The following is an 18,879-nucleotide window of genomic DNA, read 5'->3' as shown; positions in this document are numbered from 1 at the left end:
GGATCCCTCTCCTTTTTAATGGAAATCTGGGATCCCTCTCCTTTTTAATGGAAATCTGGGATCCCTATCCTTTTTAATGGACATCTGGGATCCCTCTCCTTTTTAATGGACATCTGGGATCCCTCTCCTTTTTAATGGACATCTGGGATCCCTCCTTTTTAATGGACATCTGGGATCCCTCCTTTTTAATGGACATCTGGGATCCCTCTCCTTTTTAATGGACATCTGGGATCCCTCTCCTTTTTAATGGACATCTGGGATCCCTCTTCTTTTTAATGGAAATCTGGGATCCCTCTCCTTTTTGATGGAAATCTGGGATCCCTCTCCTTTTTAATGGAAATCTGGGATCCCTCTCCTTTTTAATGGACATCTGGGATCCCTCCTTTTTAATGGACATCTGGGATCCCTCTCCTTTTTAATGGACATCTGGGATCCCTCTCCTTTTTAATGGAAATCTGGGATCCCTCTCCTTTTTAATGGAAATCTGGGATCCCTCTCCTTTTTAATGGAAATCTGGGATCCCTCTCCTTTTTAATGGAAATCTGGGATCCCTCTCCTTTTTAATGGAAATCTGGGATCCCTCTCCTTTTTAATGGACATCTGGGATCCCTCCTTTTTAATATACATCTGGGATCCCTCTCCTTTTTAATGGACATCTGGGATCCCTCTCCTTTTTAATGGAAATCTGGGATCCCTCTCCTTTTTAATGGAAATCTGGGATCACTCTCCTTTTTAATGGAAATCTGGGTCGAAATCTGGGATCCCTCTCCTTTTTATTCGAAATCTGGGATCCCTCCTTTTAATGGAAATCTGGGATCCCTCTCCTTTTTAATGGAAATCTGGGATCCCTCTCCTTTTGAATGGAAATCTAATGGAAATCTGGGATCCCTCTCCTTTTTAATCGAAATCTAATGGAAATCTGGGATCCCTCTCCTTTTTAATGGAAATCTAATGGAAATCTGGGATAACTCTCCTTTTTAATGGAAATCTGGGATCCCTCTTCTTTTTAATGGAAATCTGTGATCCCACTCCTTTTTAATGGAAATCTAATGGAAATCTGGGATCCCTCTCCTTTTTAATGGAAATCTGGGATCCCTCTCCTTTTTAATGGAAATCTGGGACTCCTCTCCTTTTTAATGGAAATCTGGGACCCCTCTCCTTTTTAATGGAAATCTGGGACTCCTCTCCTTTTTTATCGAAATCTAATGGAAATCTGGGATCCCTCTCCTTTTTAACGGAAATGTAATGGAAATATATCTGGGATAACTCCTTTTTAATGGAAATCTGGGATCCCTCTTCTTTTAATGGAAATCTGTGATCCCTCTCCTTTTTAATGGAAATCTAATGGAAATCTGGGATCCCTCTCCTTTTTAATGAAAATCTGGGATCCCTCTCCTTTTTAATGGAAATCTGGGACCCCTCTCCTTTTTAATGAAAATCTGGGTTCCCTCTCCTTTTTAATGAAAATCTGGGATCCCTCTCCTTTTTAATGGAAATCTGGGATCCCTCTCCTTTTTAATGGAAATCTAATGGAAATCTCATTAAAACTGCTGATTTCCCCGCTTTGCTTGAACTGCTTTTCAGAATGTATGTTGCCTCCAGTTATCTCATAGAACACAACAACTACCCCACTAGGTAAATATAATGTATGTTGCCTCCAGTTATCTCATAGAACACAACAACCCCACTAGGTAAATAGATGAACTATTCCACTATGGGGTTGTCTGATGTTTCTATTCATGACCAGTTTTATCATCTTCGTAGTGCGCCTCAGAACATAGAAGACATTTTTTTTAATTGCCGTGGTGCAGCGCCACAGATAAACGACTGCATCGGAAACACTGTTCCAATCTGTGATTAAGGTTAGTGAAGCCTGTGTGTGTAACTACCCACCTCCACAATCCTTCCCTCCCAGTACGTGAAGCTGATGAACTTCGAGGAGGAGGTGAGGGCGCATCGAGACCTGGACGGCTTCCTGGCCAGAGCTAGCATCATATTGGATGAAACTGCGCCGGCACTAGACGACGTTCTGAAGAGGATGTTGCATCACGTGGGGCAGGACAGCCACACGGCCGAGCCAGGATGCCATTTTGAGGAGGTCATGAGCATGTTGTTCACTGACACAGGAGCTCAGGAGGTTAACGGTGAGCAACACACTACATAGCTCTTTATGAGGTCTATATGACAGGTTATAACTGGCAGTTTAATGACAGGTTATGTGCATGTTGTTCACTGACACAGGAGCTCAGGAGGTTAACGGTGAGCAACACACTACATAGCTCTTTATGAGGTCTATATGACAGGTTATAACTGGCAGTTTAATGACAGGTTATGTGCATGTTGTTCACTGACACAGGAGCACAGGAGATTAACGGTGAGCAACACACTACATAGCTCTTTATGAGGTCTATATGACAGGTTATAACTGGCAGTTTAATGACAGGTTATGTGCATGTTGTTCACTGACACAGGAGCTCAGGAGGTTAACGGTAAGGAGCTCTATATGAGGTCCCTATGTCAGGTTATAGCATTCTAATGACAGGTTATTGGTAGTTCATGAGCATGTTGTTCACTGACGCAGGAGCTCAGGAGGTTAACGGTAAGGAGCTCTATATGAGGTCCCTATGTCAGGTTATAGCAGTCTAATGACAGGTTATTGGCAGGTCATGAGCATGTTGTTCACTGGTGCTGGAGCGCAGAGGTTAACAGTGAGCAGCTGTAATCCTAACCTTGTACAGCTCTCTATGAGGTCTATATGATAGTTTATAACAGAGATGGTGATGGATGGAGGGAGTTGTGTTTAGAAATAAACTGACAGACATGAGCCATGTTGGAAGGATCCAGGTTCAATGTTGGGCATCCAGGCATTTGTATTTTCCCTCTCTCTCTCTGTCTCTCACTGTCTCTCCCTCTGTCTCTCCCTCTGTCTCTCTCTCTGTCTCTCACTGACTCTCCCTCTGTCTCTCACTGACTCCCTCTGTCTCTCACTGATTCTCCCTCTGTCTCTCCCTATGTCTTTCACTGTCTCTCCCTCTGACTCTCCCTCTGTCTCCCCCTCTGTCTCCCCCTCTGTCTCTCCCTCTGTCTCTCCCTGTGTTTTTTAGAAATGTTTGCTAATTTATAAAAATGAAAAGCTGAAATATAACATTTAGATACAGTAAGTATTCAGACGCTTTACTCAGTACTTTGTTGAAGCACCTTTGGCAGCGATTACAGCCTCCAGCCTTCTTGGGTATAATGCTACAAGCTTGGCACACCTGTATTTGGGGAGTCTCTCCCATTCTTCTCTGCAGATCCTCTCAAGCTCTGTCAGGTTGGATGGGGAGTGTCGCTGCACAGCTATTTTCAGGTCTCTCCAGAGATGTTCAATCGGGTTCAAGTCCAGCCTCTGGCTGGGCCACTCAAGGACATTCTGATGCTTGTACCGATGCCACTACTGTGTTGTCTTGGCTGTGTGCTTAGGGTCGTTGTCTTGTTGGAAGGTGAACCTTCACCCCAGTCTGAGGTCCTGAGTGCTCTGGAGCAGGTTTTCATCAAGGATCTCTCTGTACTTTGATCCGTTCATCTTTCCCTCAATCCTAACTAGTCTCCCAGTCCCTGCCGCTGAGAAACATCCCCACAGAGGGAGTATATAGAAGGAGGGGAATATAGAAGTAGGGATGGATATAGAGGGAGGGATGGATATAGAGGGAGGGATGATATAGGAGGGAGGGATATAGAGGGAGGGATATAGAGGGAGATTTTGAGGGAGGGAGAGATATAGAAGGAGGGAGGGATATAGGAGGGAGGATATAGAGGGAGGGGGGAAGGATATAGAGGGAGGGAGGGAGGGATACGGAACAAGGGAGGATATAGAGGGAGGGCGGGAGGGAGGGATATGGAAGGAGGGAGGATATAGAGGGAGGGAGGGATATAGAGAGGGATGGAGGGATATAGGAGGGAGGGATATAGAGGGAGGGTTATAGAAGGAGGGTAGGATATAGAGGGAGGGATGTAGAGGGAGGGATATAGAGGGAGAGAAGGAGGGATATAGAGGGATGTAGGATATGGAGGGATATAGAGGGAGGGATGGAGGGATATAGAAGGAGGGAGGGATATAGAGGGAGGGTTATAGATTGAGGGAAAAAGGGGGGGTGATAGAGTGGAAGGGATATAGACGGAGGGAGGAATATAGAGGGAGGGTGGGATATAGGAGGGAGGATATAGAGGGAGGGATATATAAGGAGGAGGATATAGAGGGAGGGAAGTAGGGATATAGAGGGAGAGAGGGATATAGAGGGGGGAGGGATATAGTGGGAGGGATATAGAAGGAGGGGGATAGAGGGAGGGAAGGAGGGATATAGAGGGAGGTAGGATATAGAGGGGGGATGAAAATAGAGGGAGGGAGGGATATAGAAGGAGAGAGGAGATAGAGGGAGGGGGATATAGAGGGAGGGAAGGAGGGATATAGAAGGAGGGAGGATATAGAAGGAGGGGGATATAGAGGGAGGTAGGATATAGAGGGAGGGATATAGTGGGAGAAAGGGAGAGATATAGAAGGAGGGGGATATAGAGGGAGAGAAGGAGGGATATAGAGGGAGGGAGGGATATAGAAGGAGGAAGGGATATAGAGGGATGGAGGGATATAGAAGGAGGGAGGGATATAGAGGGAGGGTTATAGAAGGAGGGATTTAGAGGGAGGGAGGGATCTAGAGGGAGGGAGGGATATAGAAGGAGGGAGGAGATAGGAGGGGGATATAGAGGGAGGTAGGTTATAGAGGGAGGTAGGATATAGAGGGAGGGATATAGTGGGAGAAAGGGAGAGATATAGAAGGAGGGGGATATAGAGGGAGGGAAGGAGGGATAGAGGGAGGTAGGATATAGAGGGAGGGAGGGATATAGAGGGAGGGAAGGAGGGATATAGAGGGAGGGTGATATAGAGGGAGGGATATAGAGGGAGGGAGGGTGATATAGAGGGAGGGAAGGAGGGCTATAGAGGGAGGGAGGGAGGGATATAGAAGGAGGGGGATATAGAGGGAGGGAGGTAGGATATAGAGGGAGGTAGGATATAGAAGGAGGGGGATATAGAGGGAGGGAGGGATATAGAGGGAGGGAGGGATATAGAAGGAGGGGGATATAGAGGGAGGTAGGATATAGAAGGAGGGGATATAGAGGGAGGGAGGGATATAGAAGGAGGGGGATATAGAGGGAGGTAGGATACAGAGGGAGGGATATAGTGGGAGCGAGGGAGGTATATAGAAGGAGGGGGATATAGAGGGAGGGAAGGAGGGATAGCGGGAGAAAGGATATAGAGGGAGGGAAGGATATAGAGGGAGGGAGGGATATAGAGGGAGGGAGGGAGGGATATAGAGGGAGGGAGGGAGGGATATAGAGGGAGGGAGGGAGGGATATAGAGGGAGGGAGGGATATAGAGGGAGGGATATGGAGGGAGGGATATAGAGGGAGGTAGGATATAGACGGATGGAGGGAGAGATATAGAGAGAGGGAGGGAGGGATATAGAGGGGAGGGGAGGAATATAGAGGGAGGTAGGATATAGAGGGAGGGAGGGAGGGATATAGAGGGAGGGAGGGATATAGAGGGAGGGAGGGAGGGAGGGATATAGAGGGAGGGAGGGAGGATATAGAGGGAGGTAGGATATAGAGGGATGGAGGGAGAGATATAGAGAGAGGGAGGGATATAGAGGGAGGGAGGGATATAGAGGGAGGGAGGGATATTAGAGGGAGGGGGAGGGATATAGAGGGAGGGGGAAGGATATAGAGGGAGGGAGGGAATCAAATCAAACCTTCGTACATCAGCTGATATCTCAAAGTGCTGTACAAAACCCAGCCTAAAACCCCAAACAGCAAGCAATGCAGGGGTAGAAGCACGGTGGCTAGGAAAAACTCCCTAGAAAGGCCAATACCTAGGAAGAAACCTAGAGAGGAACCAGGCTATGTGGGGTGGCCAGTCCTCTTCTGGCTGTGCCGGGTGGAGATTATAACAGAACATGGCCAAGATGTTCAAATGTTCATAAATGACCAGCATGGTCGAATAATAATAAGGCAGAACAGTTGAAACTGGAGCAGCAGCGCAGTCAGGTGGAAGTTGAAACTGGAGCAGCAGCATGGGATATGAAAGGAGAGAGGATATAGAGGGAGGGAGGGAGGAATATAGAGGGAAGGAGGGATATAGAAGGAGGGAGGATATAGTGGGAGGGAGGGATATGGAAGGAGGGAGGATATAGAGGGAGGGAGGGATATAGAGGGAGGGATATAGAGGGAGGTAGGATATGGAGAGAGAGATATAGAGGGAGGGAGGGAGGGATATAGAAAGAGGGGGATATAGAGGGAGGGAGGGATATAGAAGGAGGGGGATATAGAGGGAGGTAGGATACAGAGGGAGGGATATAGTGGGAGAGAGGGAAGAATATAGAAGGAGGGGGATATAGAGGGAGGGAAGGAGGGATAGAGGGAGAAGGGATATAGAGAGAGGGAGGGATATAGAGGGAGGGAGGGATATAGAGGGAGGGAAGGAGGGATATAGAGGGAGGTAGGATATAGAGGGAGGGAGGGATATAGAGGGAGGGAGGGAGGATATAGAGGAAGGGTGGGAGGGATATAGAGGGAGGTAGGAAATAGAGGGACGGGGAGGGATATAGAGGGAGGTGGAGGGATATAGAAGGAGGGAGGGAGGGATATGAAAGGAGAGAGGATATAGAGGCAGGGAGGGAGGAATATAGAGGGAAGGAGGGAAATAGAAGGAGGGATGATATAGTGGGGAGGGAGGGATATGGAAGGAGGGAGGATATAGAGGGAGGGAGGTATATAGGAGGGAGGGAGGGATATAGAGATAGGGATATAGAAGGAGGAAGGGATATAGCAGGAGGGGGATATAGAGGGGGGGGCTATAGAGGGAGGGAGGGATATAGTAGGAGGGGTGATATAGAGGGAGGGAGATATAGAGGGAGGAAAGGGGGGATATAGAGGGAGGAAGGGAAATAGAAGGAGGGGGATATAGAGGGAGGGAAGGAGGGATATAGAGGGAGGTAGGATATAGAGGGAGGGGGAGGGATATAGAGGGAGAGAGGGAGGGATATATAAGAGGGGGATATAGAGGGAGGGAAGGAGGGATATAGAGGGAGGGGGATATAGAGGGAGGGAAGGAGGGATATAGAGGGAGGGAGGGATATAGGAGGGGGATATAGAGGGAGGGAAGGAGGGATATAGAGGGAGGGAGGGATATAGAGGGAGGGATATAGTAGGGAGGGGATATAGAGGGAGGTAGGATATAGAGGGAGGGATATAGTGGGAGAGAGGGAGGGATATAGAAGGAGGGGGGATATAGAGGGAGGGAAGGAGGGATAGAGGGAGAAAGGATAAAAAGGGAGGGAGGGAGGGATATAGCGGGAGGGATATGGAGGGAAGGAGGGATATAGAGGGAGGTAGGATACAGAGGGAGGGAGGGATATAGAGGGAGGGAGGGACATAGGAGGGGGATATAGAGGGAGGGAAGGAGGGATATAGTGGGAGGGAGGGATATAGTGGGAGGGAGGGATATAGTGGGAGGGAGGGATATAGAAGGAGGGGGATATAGAGGGAGGGAAGGAAGGATAGAAGGAGAAAGGATATAGAGGGAGGGAGGAAGGGATATAGAGGGAGGGAGGGATATAGAAGGAGGGGGATATAGAGGGAGGGAAGGAGGGATAGAGGGAGAAAGGATATAGAGGGAGGGAGGGGGGATATAGAGGGAGGGAGGGATATAGAGGGGGAGAGGGAGGGATATAAAAGAGGGGGTTATAGAGGGATGGATATAGAGGGAGGGAGGGATATAGAGGGAGGGAAGGAGGCATATAGAGGGAGGGAAGGGGGGGAGGGATATAGAAGGAGGGAGGATATAGAGGGAGGGATATAGAAGGAGGGAGGGAGGGATGGATATAGAGGGAGGGATATAGAGGGGGGTGATATAGAGAGAGGGATATAGAAGGAGGAAGGGATATAGAAGGAGGGGGATATAGATGGAGGGAAGGAGGGATATAGAGGGAGGGGATATAGAGGGAGGGAAGGGGGGGACATAGAGGGAGGAAGGGATATAGAAGGAGGGGGATATAGAGGGGAGGTAGGATATAGAGGGAGGGATATAGAGGGAGAGAGGGAGGGATATATAAGAGGGGGTTATAGAGGGAGGCATATAGAGGGAGGGGGATATAGAGGGAGGGATATAGAGGGGGGGAGGGATATAGAGGGAGGGGGAGGGATATAGAGGGAGGAAGGGAGGGATATGAAAGGAGAGAGGATTTAGAGGGAGGGAGGTATATAGAGGAAGGAGGGATATAGAAGGAGGGAGGATATAGTGGGAGGGAGGGAGGGAGGGATATGGAAGGAGGGAGGATATAGAGGGAGGGATATAGAGGGAGGGAGGGAGGGATATAGAGGGAGGGAGGGAGGGATATAGAGGGAGGGAGGGATATAGAGGGAGGTAGGATATAGAGGGAGGGGGAGGGATATAGAGGGAGGGGGAGGGATATAGAGGGAGGGAGGAGGGATATGAAAGGAGAGAGTATATAGAGGGAGGGAGGGAGGGAGGGAGGTATATAGAGGGAAGGAGGGATATAGGAGGGAGGATATAGTGGGAGGGAGGGAGGGATATGGAAGGAGGGAGGATATAGAGGGAGGTATATAGGAGGGAGGGAGGGATATAGAGGGAGGGATATAGAGGGGGGTGATATAGAGAGAGGGATATAGGAGGAAGGGATATAGAAGGAGGGGGATATAGAGGGGGGCTATAGAGGGAGGGAGGGAGGGATATAGAAGGAGGGGTGATATAGAGGGAGGGAAGGAGGGATATAGAGGGAGGGGATATAGAGGGAGGGAAGGGGGAACATAGAGGGAGGAAGGGATATAGAAAGGAGGGGGATATAGAGGGAGGTAGGATATAGAGGGAGGGGGAAGGGATATAGAGGGAGAGAGGGAGGGATATATAAGAGGGGGATAAATAGAGGGATGGATATTAGAGGGAGGTAGGATATAGAGGGAATGGGAGGGATATAGAGGGAGGGAAGGAGGCCATATAAGAGGGAGGGGGATATAGAGGGAGGAAGGAAAGGAGGGATATAGAGGGAGGGAATGGAAGGAGGGGATAATAGAGGGAGGTTAGATATAGAAGGGAGGGAGGGATATAGAAGGGAGGGAAGATAATAGAAGGAGGGGGATATAGAGGGAGGTTAGGATATAGAGGGAGGGAAGGGATATAAGAGGGAGGGAGGGATATAGAAAGGAGGGGATATAAGAGGGAGGGAAGGAGGGCATAGAGGGAGAAAGGATATAGAGGGGGGTGGATGGATATAGAGGGAGGAAGGAAGGATATAGAGGGAGGTAGGATATAGAAGGAGGGGGATATAGAGGGAGGGAAGGAGGGATATAGAGGGAGGGATATAGAGGGAGGGAGGGATATAGAGGGAGGGAGGGAGGGATATAGAAGGAGGGGGATATAGCGGGAGGTAGGATATAGATGGAGGGGGAGGGATATAGAGGGGGAGAGGCATATAGAGGGAGGGAAGGAGGGAGGGATATAGAAGGAGGGAGGATATAGAGGGAGGGATATAGAAGGAGGGAGGGAGGGATATAGAGGGAGGGATATAGAGGGGGTGATATAGAGAGAGGGATATAGAAGGAGGAAGGATATAGAAGGAGGGAGATCTAGAGGGGGGCTATGGAGGGAGGGAGGAGGGATTTGAAAGGAGAGAGTATATAGAGGGAGGGATGTAGAGGGAGGGGATATAGATGGAGGAAGGGGGACATAGAGGAGGAAGGGATATAGAAGGAGGGGGATATCGAGGGAGGTAGGATATANGGAGGTAGGATATAGAGGGAGGGAGGGATATAGAGGGAGGGAGGGATATAGAAGGAGGGGGATATAGAGGGAGGGAAGGAGGGATAGAGGGAGAAGAGAAGGATATAGAGGGGGGGTGGATGGATATAGAGGGAGGGAAGGAAGGATATAGAGGGAGGTAGGATATAGAAGGAGGGGGATATAGAGGGAGGGAAGGAGGGATATAGAGGGAGGATATAGAGGGAGGGAGGGATATAGAGGGAGGAGGGAGGGAGGGATATAGAAGGAGGGGGATATAGCGGGAGGTAGGATATAGATGGAGGGGGAGGGATATAGAGGGGGAGAGGCATATAGAGGGAGGGAAGGAGGGAGGATATTAGAGGAGGGAGGATTATAGAGGGGAGGGATATAGAAGGAGGGAGGAGGATATAGACGGGAGGGATATAGAGGGGGTGATATAGAGAGAGGGATATAGAAGGAGGAAGGGATATAGAAGGAGGGAGATCTAGAGGGGGGCTATGGAGGGAGGGAGGAGGGATTTGAAAGGAGAGAGTATATAGAGGGAGGGATGTAGAGGGAGGGGATATAGATGGAGGGAAGGGGGGACATAGAGGGAGGAAGGGATTATAGAAGGAGGGGGATATCGAGGGAGGTAGGATATAGAGGGAGGGGGAGGATATAGAGGGAGAGAGGGAGGGATATATAAGAGGGGGATATAGAGGGATGGATATAGAGGGAGGTAGGATATTAGTTTGAGGGAGGATATAAAGGAGGGAAGGATGCATATAGAGGGAGGGGGATATAGAGGGAGGGAGGGATATAGAGGGAGGGGGATATTAGAGGGAGGGAAGGAGGGATATAGAGGGAGGGAGGGATATAGAGGGAGGGAGGGATATAGAGGGAGGGAGGATATAGAGGGAGGGAGGATATAGCGGGAGGGATATAGAGGGAGGGAGGGAGGGATATAGAAGGAGGGGGGATATAGCGGGAGGTAGGATATAGATGGAGGGGGAGGGATATAGAGGGGAGAGGGGAGGGATCTATAGGAGGGGGATATAGAGGGATGATATAGAGGGAGGTAGGATATAGAGGGAGGGAGGCATATAGAGGGAGGGAAGGGGGGAGGGATATGGAAGGAGGGAGGATATAGAGGGAGGGATATAGAAGGAGGGAGGGAGGGGATATAGAGGGGGGTGATATAGAGAGAGGGATATAGAAGGAGGAAGGGATATAGAAGGAGGGGGATCTAGAGGGGGGCTATGGATCAAATCAAATCAAATCAAATTTATTTATATAGCCCTTCGTACATCAGCTGATATCTCAAAGTGCTGTACAGAAACCCAGCCTAAAACCCCAAACAGCAAGCAATGCAGGTGTAGAAGCACGGTGGCTAGGAAAAACTCCCTAGAAAGGCCAATACCTAGGAAGAAACCTAGAGAGGAACCAGGCTATGTGGGGTGGCCAGTCCTCTTCTGGCTGTGCCGGGGTGGAGATTATAACAGAACATGGCCAAGATGTTCAAATGTTCATAAATGACCAGCATGGTCGAATAATAATAAGGCAGAACAGTTTGAAACTAGAGCAGCAGCACAGTCAGGTGGAAGTTGAAACTGGAGCAGCAGCATGGCCAGGTGGACTGGGGACAGCAAGGAGTCATCATGTCAGGTAGTCCTGGGGCATGGTCCTAGGGCTCAGGTCCTCCGAGAGAGAGAAAGAAAGAGAGAAGGAGAGAATTAGAGAACGCACACTTAGATTCACACAGGACACCGAATAGGACAGGAGAAGTACTCCAGATATAACAAACTGACCCCAGCCCCCCGACACATAAACTACTGCAGCATAAATACTGGAGGCTGAGATGGAGATGGAGATGGAGGGAGGGAGGAGGGATATGAAAGGAGAGAGTATATAGAGGGAGGGATGTAGAGGGAGGGGATATAGATGGAGGGAAGGGGGGACATAGAGGGAGGAAGGGATATAGAAGGAGGGGGATATCGAGGGAGGTAGGATATAGAGGGAGGGGGAGGGATATAGAGGGAGAGAGGGAGGGATATATAAGAGGGGGATATAGAGGGATGGATATAGAGGGAGGTAGGATATAGTTTGAGGGAGGGATATAGAGGGAGGGAAGGAGGCATATAGAGGGAGGGGGATATAGAAGGAGGGAGGGATATAGAGGGAGGGGGGTATAGAGGGAGGGCAAGGAGGGATATAGAGGGAGGTAGGATATAGAGGGAGGGAGGGATATAGAGGGAGGGAGGGATATAGAGGGAGGTAGGATATAGAGGGAGGGATATAGTGGGAGAGAGGGAGGCATATAGAGGGAGGGGGATATAGAGGGAGGGAAGGAAGGAGGGATATAGAGGAAGGGAGGGAAATAGAGGGAGGGGGATATAGAGGGAGGGAAGGAGGGATATAGAGGGAGGTGGGATATAGAGGGAGGGAGGGATATAGAGGGAGGGAGGGATATAGAAGGAGGTTGATATAGAGGGAGGTAGGATATAGAGGGATATAGTGGGAGAGAGGGAGGGATATAGAAGGAGGGGGATATAGAGGGAGGGAAGGAGGGATAGAGGGAGAAAGGATATAGAGGGAGGGATGGAGGGATGGATATAGAGGGAGGGAAGGAGGGATATGGAGGGAGGGATATAGAAGGAGGGATATAGAGGGAGGGAGGGAGGGATATAGAGGGAGGGAGGGATATAGAAGGAGGGGGATATAGAGGGAGGTAGGATATAGATGGAGGGGGAGGGATATAGAGGGGAGAGGGAGGGATATAAAAGAGGGGGATATAGAGGGATGGATATAGAGGGAGGTAGGATATAGAGGGAGGGAGGGATATAGAGGGAGGGAAGGAGGCATATAGAGGGAGGGAAGGGGGGGAGGGATATAGAAGGAGGGAGGATATAGAGGGAGGGATATAGAAGGAGGGAGGGAGGGATATAGAGGGAGGGATATAGAGGGGGGTGATATAGAGAGAGGGATATAGAAGGACGAAGGGATATAGAGGGAGGGGGATATAGAGGGGGCTATGGAGGGAGGGAGGGAGGGATATAGAAGGAGGGGTGATATAGAGGGAGGGAAGGAGGGATATAGAGGGAGGGGATATAGAGAGAGGGAAGGGGGGACATAGAGGGAGGAAGGGATATAGAAGGAGGGGGATATAGAGGGAGGTAGGATATAGAGGGAGGTAGGATATAGAGGGAGGGGTATAGAGGGAGAGAGGTAGGGATATATAAGAGGGGGATATATAGGGATGGATATAGAGGGAGGTAGGATATAGTTTGAGGGAGGGATATAGAGGGAGGGAAGGAGGCATATAGAGGGAGGGGGAAATAGAGGGAGGGAAGGAGGGATATAGAGGGAGGGAGGGATATAGAGGGAGGTAGGATATAGAGGGAGGTAGGATATAGATGGAGGGGGAGGGATATAGAGGGGAGAGGGAGGGATATAAAAGAGGGGGTTATAGAGGGATGGATTTAGAGGGAGGTAGGATATAGAGGGAGGGAGGGATATAGAGGGAGGGAAGGAGGCATATAGATGGAGGGAAGGGGGAGGGATATAGAAGGAGGGAGGATATAGAGGGAGGGATATAGAAGGAGGGAGGGAGGGATATAGAGGGAGGGAGGGATATAGAGGGAGGGAAGGAGGCATATAGAGGGAGGGAAGGGGGAGGGATATAGAAGGAGGGAGGATATAGAGGGAGGGATATAGAAGGAGGGATATAGAGGGGGGTGATATAGAGAGAGGGGATATAGAAGGAGGAAGGGATATAGAGGGAGGGGGATATAGAGGGGGGCTATGGAGGGGAGGGAGGGATATAGAAGGAGGGGTGATATAGAGGGAGGGAAGGAGGGATATAGATGGAGGGGATATAGAGGGAGGGAAGGGGGACATAGAGGGAGGAAGGGATATAGAGGGAGGTAGGATATAGAGGGAGGTAGGATATAGAGGGAGGTAGGATATAGAGGGAGGGATATAGAGGGAGAGAGGGAGGGATATATAAGAGGGGGATATAGAGGGAGGTAGGATATAGTTTGAGGGAGGTATATAGAGGGAGGGAAGGAGGGATATAGAGGGAGGGAGGGATATAGAGGGAAGGGGATATAGAGGGAGGGAAGGAGGAATATAGAGGGAGGGAGGGATATAGAAGGAGGGGGATATAGAGGGAGGTAGGATATAGAGGGAGGGATATAGTGGGAGAGAGGGAGGCATAGAGAAGGAGGGGGATATAGTGGGAGGGATAGAGGGAGAAAGGATATAGAGGGAGGGAGGGATGGATGGATATAGAGGGAGGGAAGGAGGGATATAGAGGGAGGTAGGATATAGAGGGAGGGATATAGAAGGAGGGGGATATAGAGGGAGGGAAGGAGGGATATAGAGGGAGGGAAGGAGGGATATAGAGGGAGGTAGGATATAGAGGGAGGGAGAGAGGGATATAGAAGGAGGGGGATATAGAGGGAGGGAAGGAGGGATATAGAGGGAGGGATAGAGATGGAGGGAGGGATAGAGAGGGAGGGAGGGATATAGAAGGAGGGGGATATAGAGGGAGGTAGGATATAGAGGGAGGGAGGGATATAGAGGGAGGTAGGATATAGAGGGAGGGGGAGGGATTTAGAGGGAGGGGGAGGGATATCGAGGGAGGGAGGGAGGGATATGAAAGGAGAGAGGATACAGAGGGAGGGAGGGATATAGAGGGAAGGAGGGATATAGAGGGAGGGAGGGATATGGAAGGAGGGAGGATATAGAAGGAGGGAGGGATATAGAAGGAGGGAGGGATATAGAGGGAGGGAGGGAGGGATATAGAGGGAGGGAGGGATATAGAGGGAGGGAGGGATATGGAAGGAGGGAGGATATAGAAGGAGGGAGGGATATAGAAGGAGGGAGGGATATAGAGGGAGGGAGGGATATAGAAGGAGGGAGGGATATAGAGAGAGGGAGGATATAGAGGGAGGGAGGGATGGATATGGAAGGAGGGAGGATATAGAGGGAGGGATATAGTGGGAGAGAGGGAGGGATATAGAGGAGGGGGATATAGAGGGAGGGAAGGAGGGATATAGAGGGAGGGGGACATAGAGGGAGGAAGGGATATAGAAGGAGGGGGATATAGAGGGAGGGAAGGAGGGATATAGAGGGAGGTAGGATATAGAGGGAGGGGGAGGGATATAGAGGGAGAGAGGGAGGGATATATAAGAGGGGGATATAGAGGGAGGGAAGGAGGGATATAGAGGGAGGTAGGATATAGAGGGAGGAATGGATATAGAGGGAGGGAGGAGGGATAGAGGTGGTAGGATATAGAGGGAGGGAGGGATATAGAGGGAGGGAGGGATATAGAAGGAGGGAGGATATAGAGGGGGGGGGGATATAGAGGGAGGTAGGATATAGAGGGAGGGAAGGAGGGATATAGAGAGAGGGAGGGAGGGATATGGAAGGAGGGAGGATATAGAGGGAGAGAAATATAGTGGGAGAGAGGGAGGGATATAGAGGGAGGGGGATATAGAGGGAGGTAGGATATAGAGGGAGGGAAGGAGGGATATAGAGAGAGGGAGAGGGATATAGAGGGAGGGGGATATAGAGGGAGGGAAGGAGGGATATAGAAGGAGGTAGGATATAGAGGGAGGGAGGGATATATAAGAGGGGGATATAGAAGGAGGTAGGATATACAGGGAGGGATATAGAAGGAGGAAGGGATATAGAGGGAGGGAGGGATATAGAGGGAGGGGGATATAGAGGGAAGGAAGGAGGGATATAGAAGGAGGTAGGATATAGAGGGAGGGAGGGATATAGAAGGAGGGGGATATAGAAGGATGTAGGATATACAGGGAGGGATATAGAAGGAGGAAGGGATATAGAAGGAGGGGGATATAGAGGTGGGGATATAGAGAGAGGGATATAGAAGGAGGGGTGATATAGAGGGAGGGAAGGAGGAGATATAGAAGGAGGGGGATATAGAGGGAGGGAAGGGGGGACATAGAGGGAGGAAGGGATAAAGAGGGAGGGGGATATAGAGGGAGGGAAGGAGGGATATAGAGGGAGGTAGGATATAGAGGGAGGGAGGGAGGGATATAGAGGGAGAGAGAGATGGATATAGAAGTAGGGGGATATAGAGGTAGGGAAGGAGGGATATTGAGGGAGGTAGGATATAGAGGGAGGGAGGGATATAGAGGGAGGGAGGGATATAGAGGGAGGGAGGGATATAGAGGAAGGGAGGATATAGAGGGAGGGAGGAGGGATATAGAGGGAGGGAGGGAGGGATATGGAAGGCGGGAGGATATAGGGGAGGGAGGGATATAGAGCGAGGGAGGGATATAGGGATTGTTTTAGAGCCTAATAATGATGGTCTGCCACTGGAAAACTAGTCCAGTCCACTGGAAAACTAGTCCAGTCCACTGGAAACATAGTCCACTGGAAACCTAGTCCAGTCCACTGGAAACCTAGTCCAGTCCACTGGAAACCTAGTCCAGTCCACTGGAAACCTAGTCCAGTCCACTGGAAACCTAGTCCAGTCCCCTGGAAACCTAGTCCAGTCCACTGGAAACCTAGTCCAGTCCACTGGAAAACTAGTCCAGTCCATTGCAAACCTAGGTTGTATCAAGGCCCTTATTGAACTTTGTTTAATTCTTTATTTGATGTTTTGAACATCTTAGGGAGTGAGGGAATTATTGTAATGTTTGTTTATGTCTCAATTAATCCCATAAGAGACTGGCGATTTGACACGAAAATAAAATGTCATTTTCATTCATAGCTGGTTACTTTGTGAACACCACCACCCTCCTCTAACCAGCTGTCTGTCCCCCCCTGCAGCCCACCTGGTGTCAGAGACCATCCAGGGAGTAACAGCCACTGCCACCGGGGTCCAATACCAACAATCCTGGTTATGTATCCTGTAAGTCAGGGTTCCCCAACAATCCTGGTTATGTATCCTGTAAGTCAGGGTTCCCCAACAATCCTGGTTATGTATCCTGTAGGTCAGGGTTCCCTAACAATCCTGGTTCTGTATCCTGTAAATCAGGGTTCCCCAACAATCCTGGTCATGTATCCTGTAAGTCAGGGTTCCCTAAAAATCCTGGTTATGTATCCTGTAAGTCAGGGTTCCCTAACAATCCTGGTTATGTATCCTGTAAGTCAGTGTTCCCTAACAATCCTGGTTATGTATTGTGGCAAAGAAGGGGGTCGAGTGATAAATGGAGAGCAGAACTAATAAACGGGCTCTGCCCGATCACTCAAATGGCCACCCCTGTCAGAACTACAGATCACAAAATGGCCGACCGCCAAAACTACAAGTCCCAGAAGCAAGGGGAACCCTCAGAAGTTGGAGCCGACCCACAGATAAAGGGTCAAGAAATACCAGGAAGAGGAAGAGAGAGTGCTGGAAGGAGCTATGAACAATAGAGAAAGAGACTATAGAGATTGGCTGGATTTACCGTGTATGAGCTGGATTGTTTTGGACCTGTTGGCGTTTGGACCTGGACCTATCGAGAACCCGATTTGTGTACCGAACCCTGCTATCCTTGACCTCGCCTACGGCCTGGGTGGACCAGGATGGAGAAACAAACACACAGGTACTGTCCTGTTCGAAAGAACTCTCATTCTTGGGTGATTTGGTGACAGTTCACCACTTAATTTGTGAAAACGCTCCTAACCATGAAGAGGTTTGCCACAGTATCCTGTAAGTCATTGTTCAATAACAATCCTGGTTATGTATCCTGTAAGTCAGGGTTCCCTAACAATCCTGGCTATGTATCCTGTAAGTCAGGGTTCCCCAACTGGTGTCCTGTGGGTGATTTTTAGAATTCAAGGCATTCTTAACCAACATGGCTACCACAGCATTCTGCAGCGGTACCCCATCCCATCTGGTTTGCTCTTAGTGGCCTTTACACCTCCAGTCTGTGTAAGGGCTATTTTACCAAGGAGGGGGATGGAGTGCAGCATCAGATGACCTGGCCTCAACAATCACCTGACCTCAACCCAATTGAGATGGTTTGGGATGGGTTGGACCGCAGAGTGGGTCTCCCGAGTGGCGCAGCAGTCTAAGGCACTGCATCTCAGTGCTAGAGGCGTCACTACATACCCTGGTTCGATTCCAGGCTGTATCACAAGCTGTAATTGGAAGTCCCATAGGGCGGCGCACAATTGGCTCAGCGTCGTCTGGGTTTGACTGGGATAGGTCATTGTAAATAAGAATTAGTTCTTAAAACTGACTTGCCTAGATAAATAAAGGTTCAATTAAAAATTTAAAAATCTGCCAACAAGTGCTCAGCATATGTGGGAACTCCTTCAATGGCCTTGGAAGAGCATTCCAGGTGAAGCTGGTTGAGAGAATGCCAAGAGTGTGCAAAGCTGTCATCAAGGCAAAGGGTTTGACACTTTTCTGGTTACTACATGATTCCATATGTGTTATTTCATAGTTTTGATGTCTTCACTATTATTCTACAATGTAGAAAATAGTACAAATAAAGAAAAGCCCTTGAATGAGTAGGTGTGTCCAAACTGGTACTGTAGGGGCTGAATACTTATTGACTCAAGACATTTCAGATTTTCATATGTAATTCATATGTACGTGTAGGGACCTGTAGGACCTGTTAGACACAGAGACCTGTAAGACACAGAGACCTGTAAGACACAGAGACCTATAAGATACAGGGACCTGTAAGACACAGGGACCTATAAGACACAGGGACCTGTAAGACAAAGGGATGTATAAAACACAGGGACCTATAAGACACAGGGACCAAATAAGACACAGGGACCTGTAAAACACAGGGACCTATAAGATACAGGGACCAACAAGACACAGGGACCTAAAAGATACAGGGACCTGTAAGACACAGGGACCTAAAAGACACAGGGACCTGTAGGACCTATAAGACACAGGGACCTGTAGGACCTATAAGACACAGAGACCTATAAGACTCAGGGACCTATAAGACACAGGGACCTAAAAGACACAGGGACCTGTAAAACACAGGGACCTGTAAGACCTATAAGACACAGGGACCTGTAGGACCTATAAGACACAGAGACCTATAAGACACAGGGAGCTATAAAGCACAGGGACCTATAAAACACAG

The 18,879-nt window shown here is 49.4% G+C and overlaps 1 protein-coding gene across 1 annotated transcript in view; it reads left to right on the top strand.

Annotated features, from left to right (window-relative positions):
* The first annotated feature begins 1,927 nt into the window (after positions 1-1,927).
* The window catches only part of LOC116374607 (sodium bicarbonate transporter-like protein 11), a 51,351-nt gene continuing 34,399 nt past the window's right edge, over positions 1,928-18,879 (top strand). Inside the window, exons 1-2 of the mRNA XM_031828102.1 lie at positions 1,928-2,144; positions 16,613-16,694. Coding sequence (XP_031683962.1) covers positions 1,928-2,144; positions 16,613-16,694 — 299 coding nt within the window. The remainder of the gene's footprint in view (positions 2,145-16,612; positions 16,695-18,879) is intronic.

Source organism: Oncorhynchus kisutch, linkage group LG7 (genome assembly GCF_002021735.2).
Source record: "Oncorhynchus kisutch isolate 150728-3 linkage group LG7, Okis_V2, whole genome shotgun sequence".
Lineage (NCBI taxonomy): Eukaryota > Metazoa > Chordata > Actinopteri > Salmoniformes > Salmonidae > Oncorhynchus > Oncorhynchus kisutch.
Note: the sequence above shows the minus strand (reverse complement) of the source record. Positions and strands in the feature narration are given on the sequence as shown.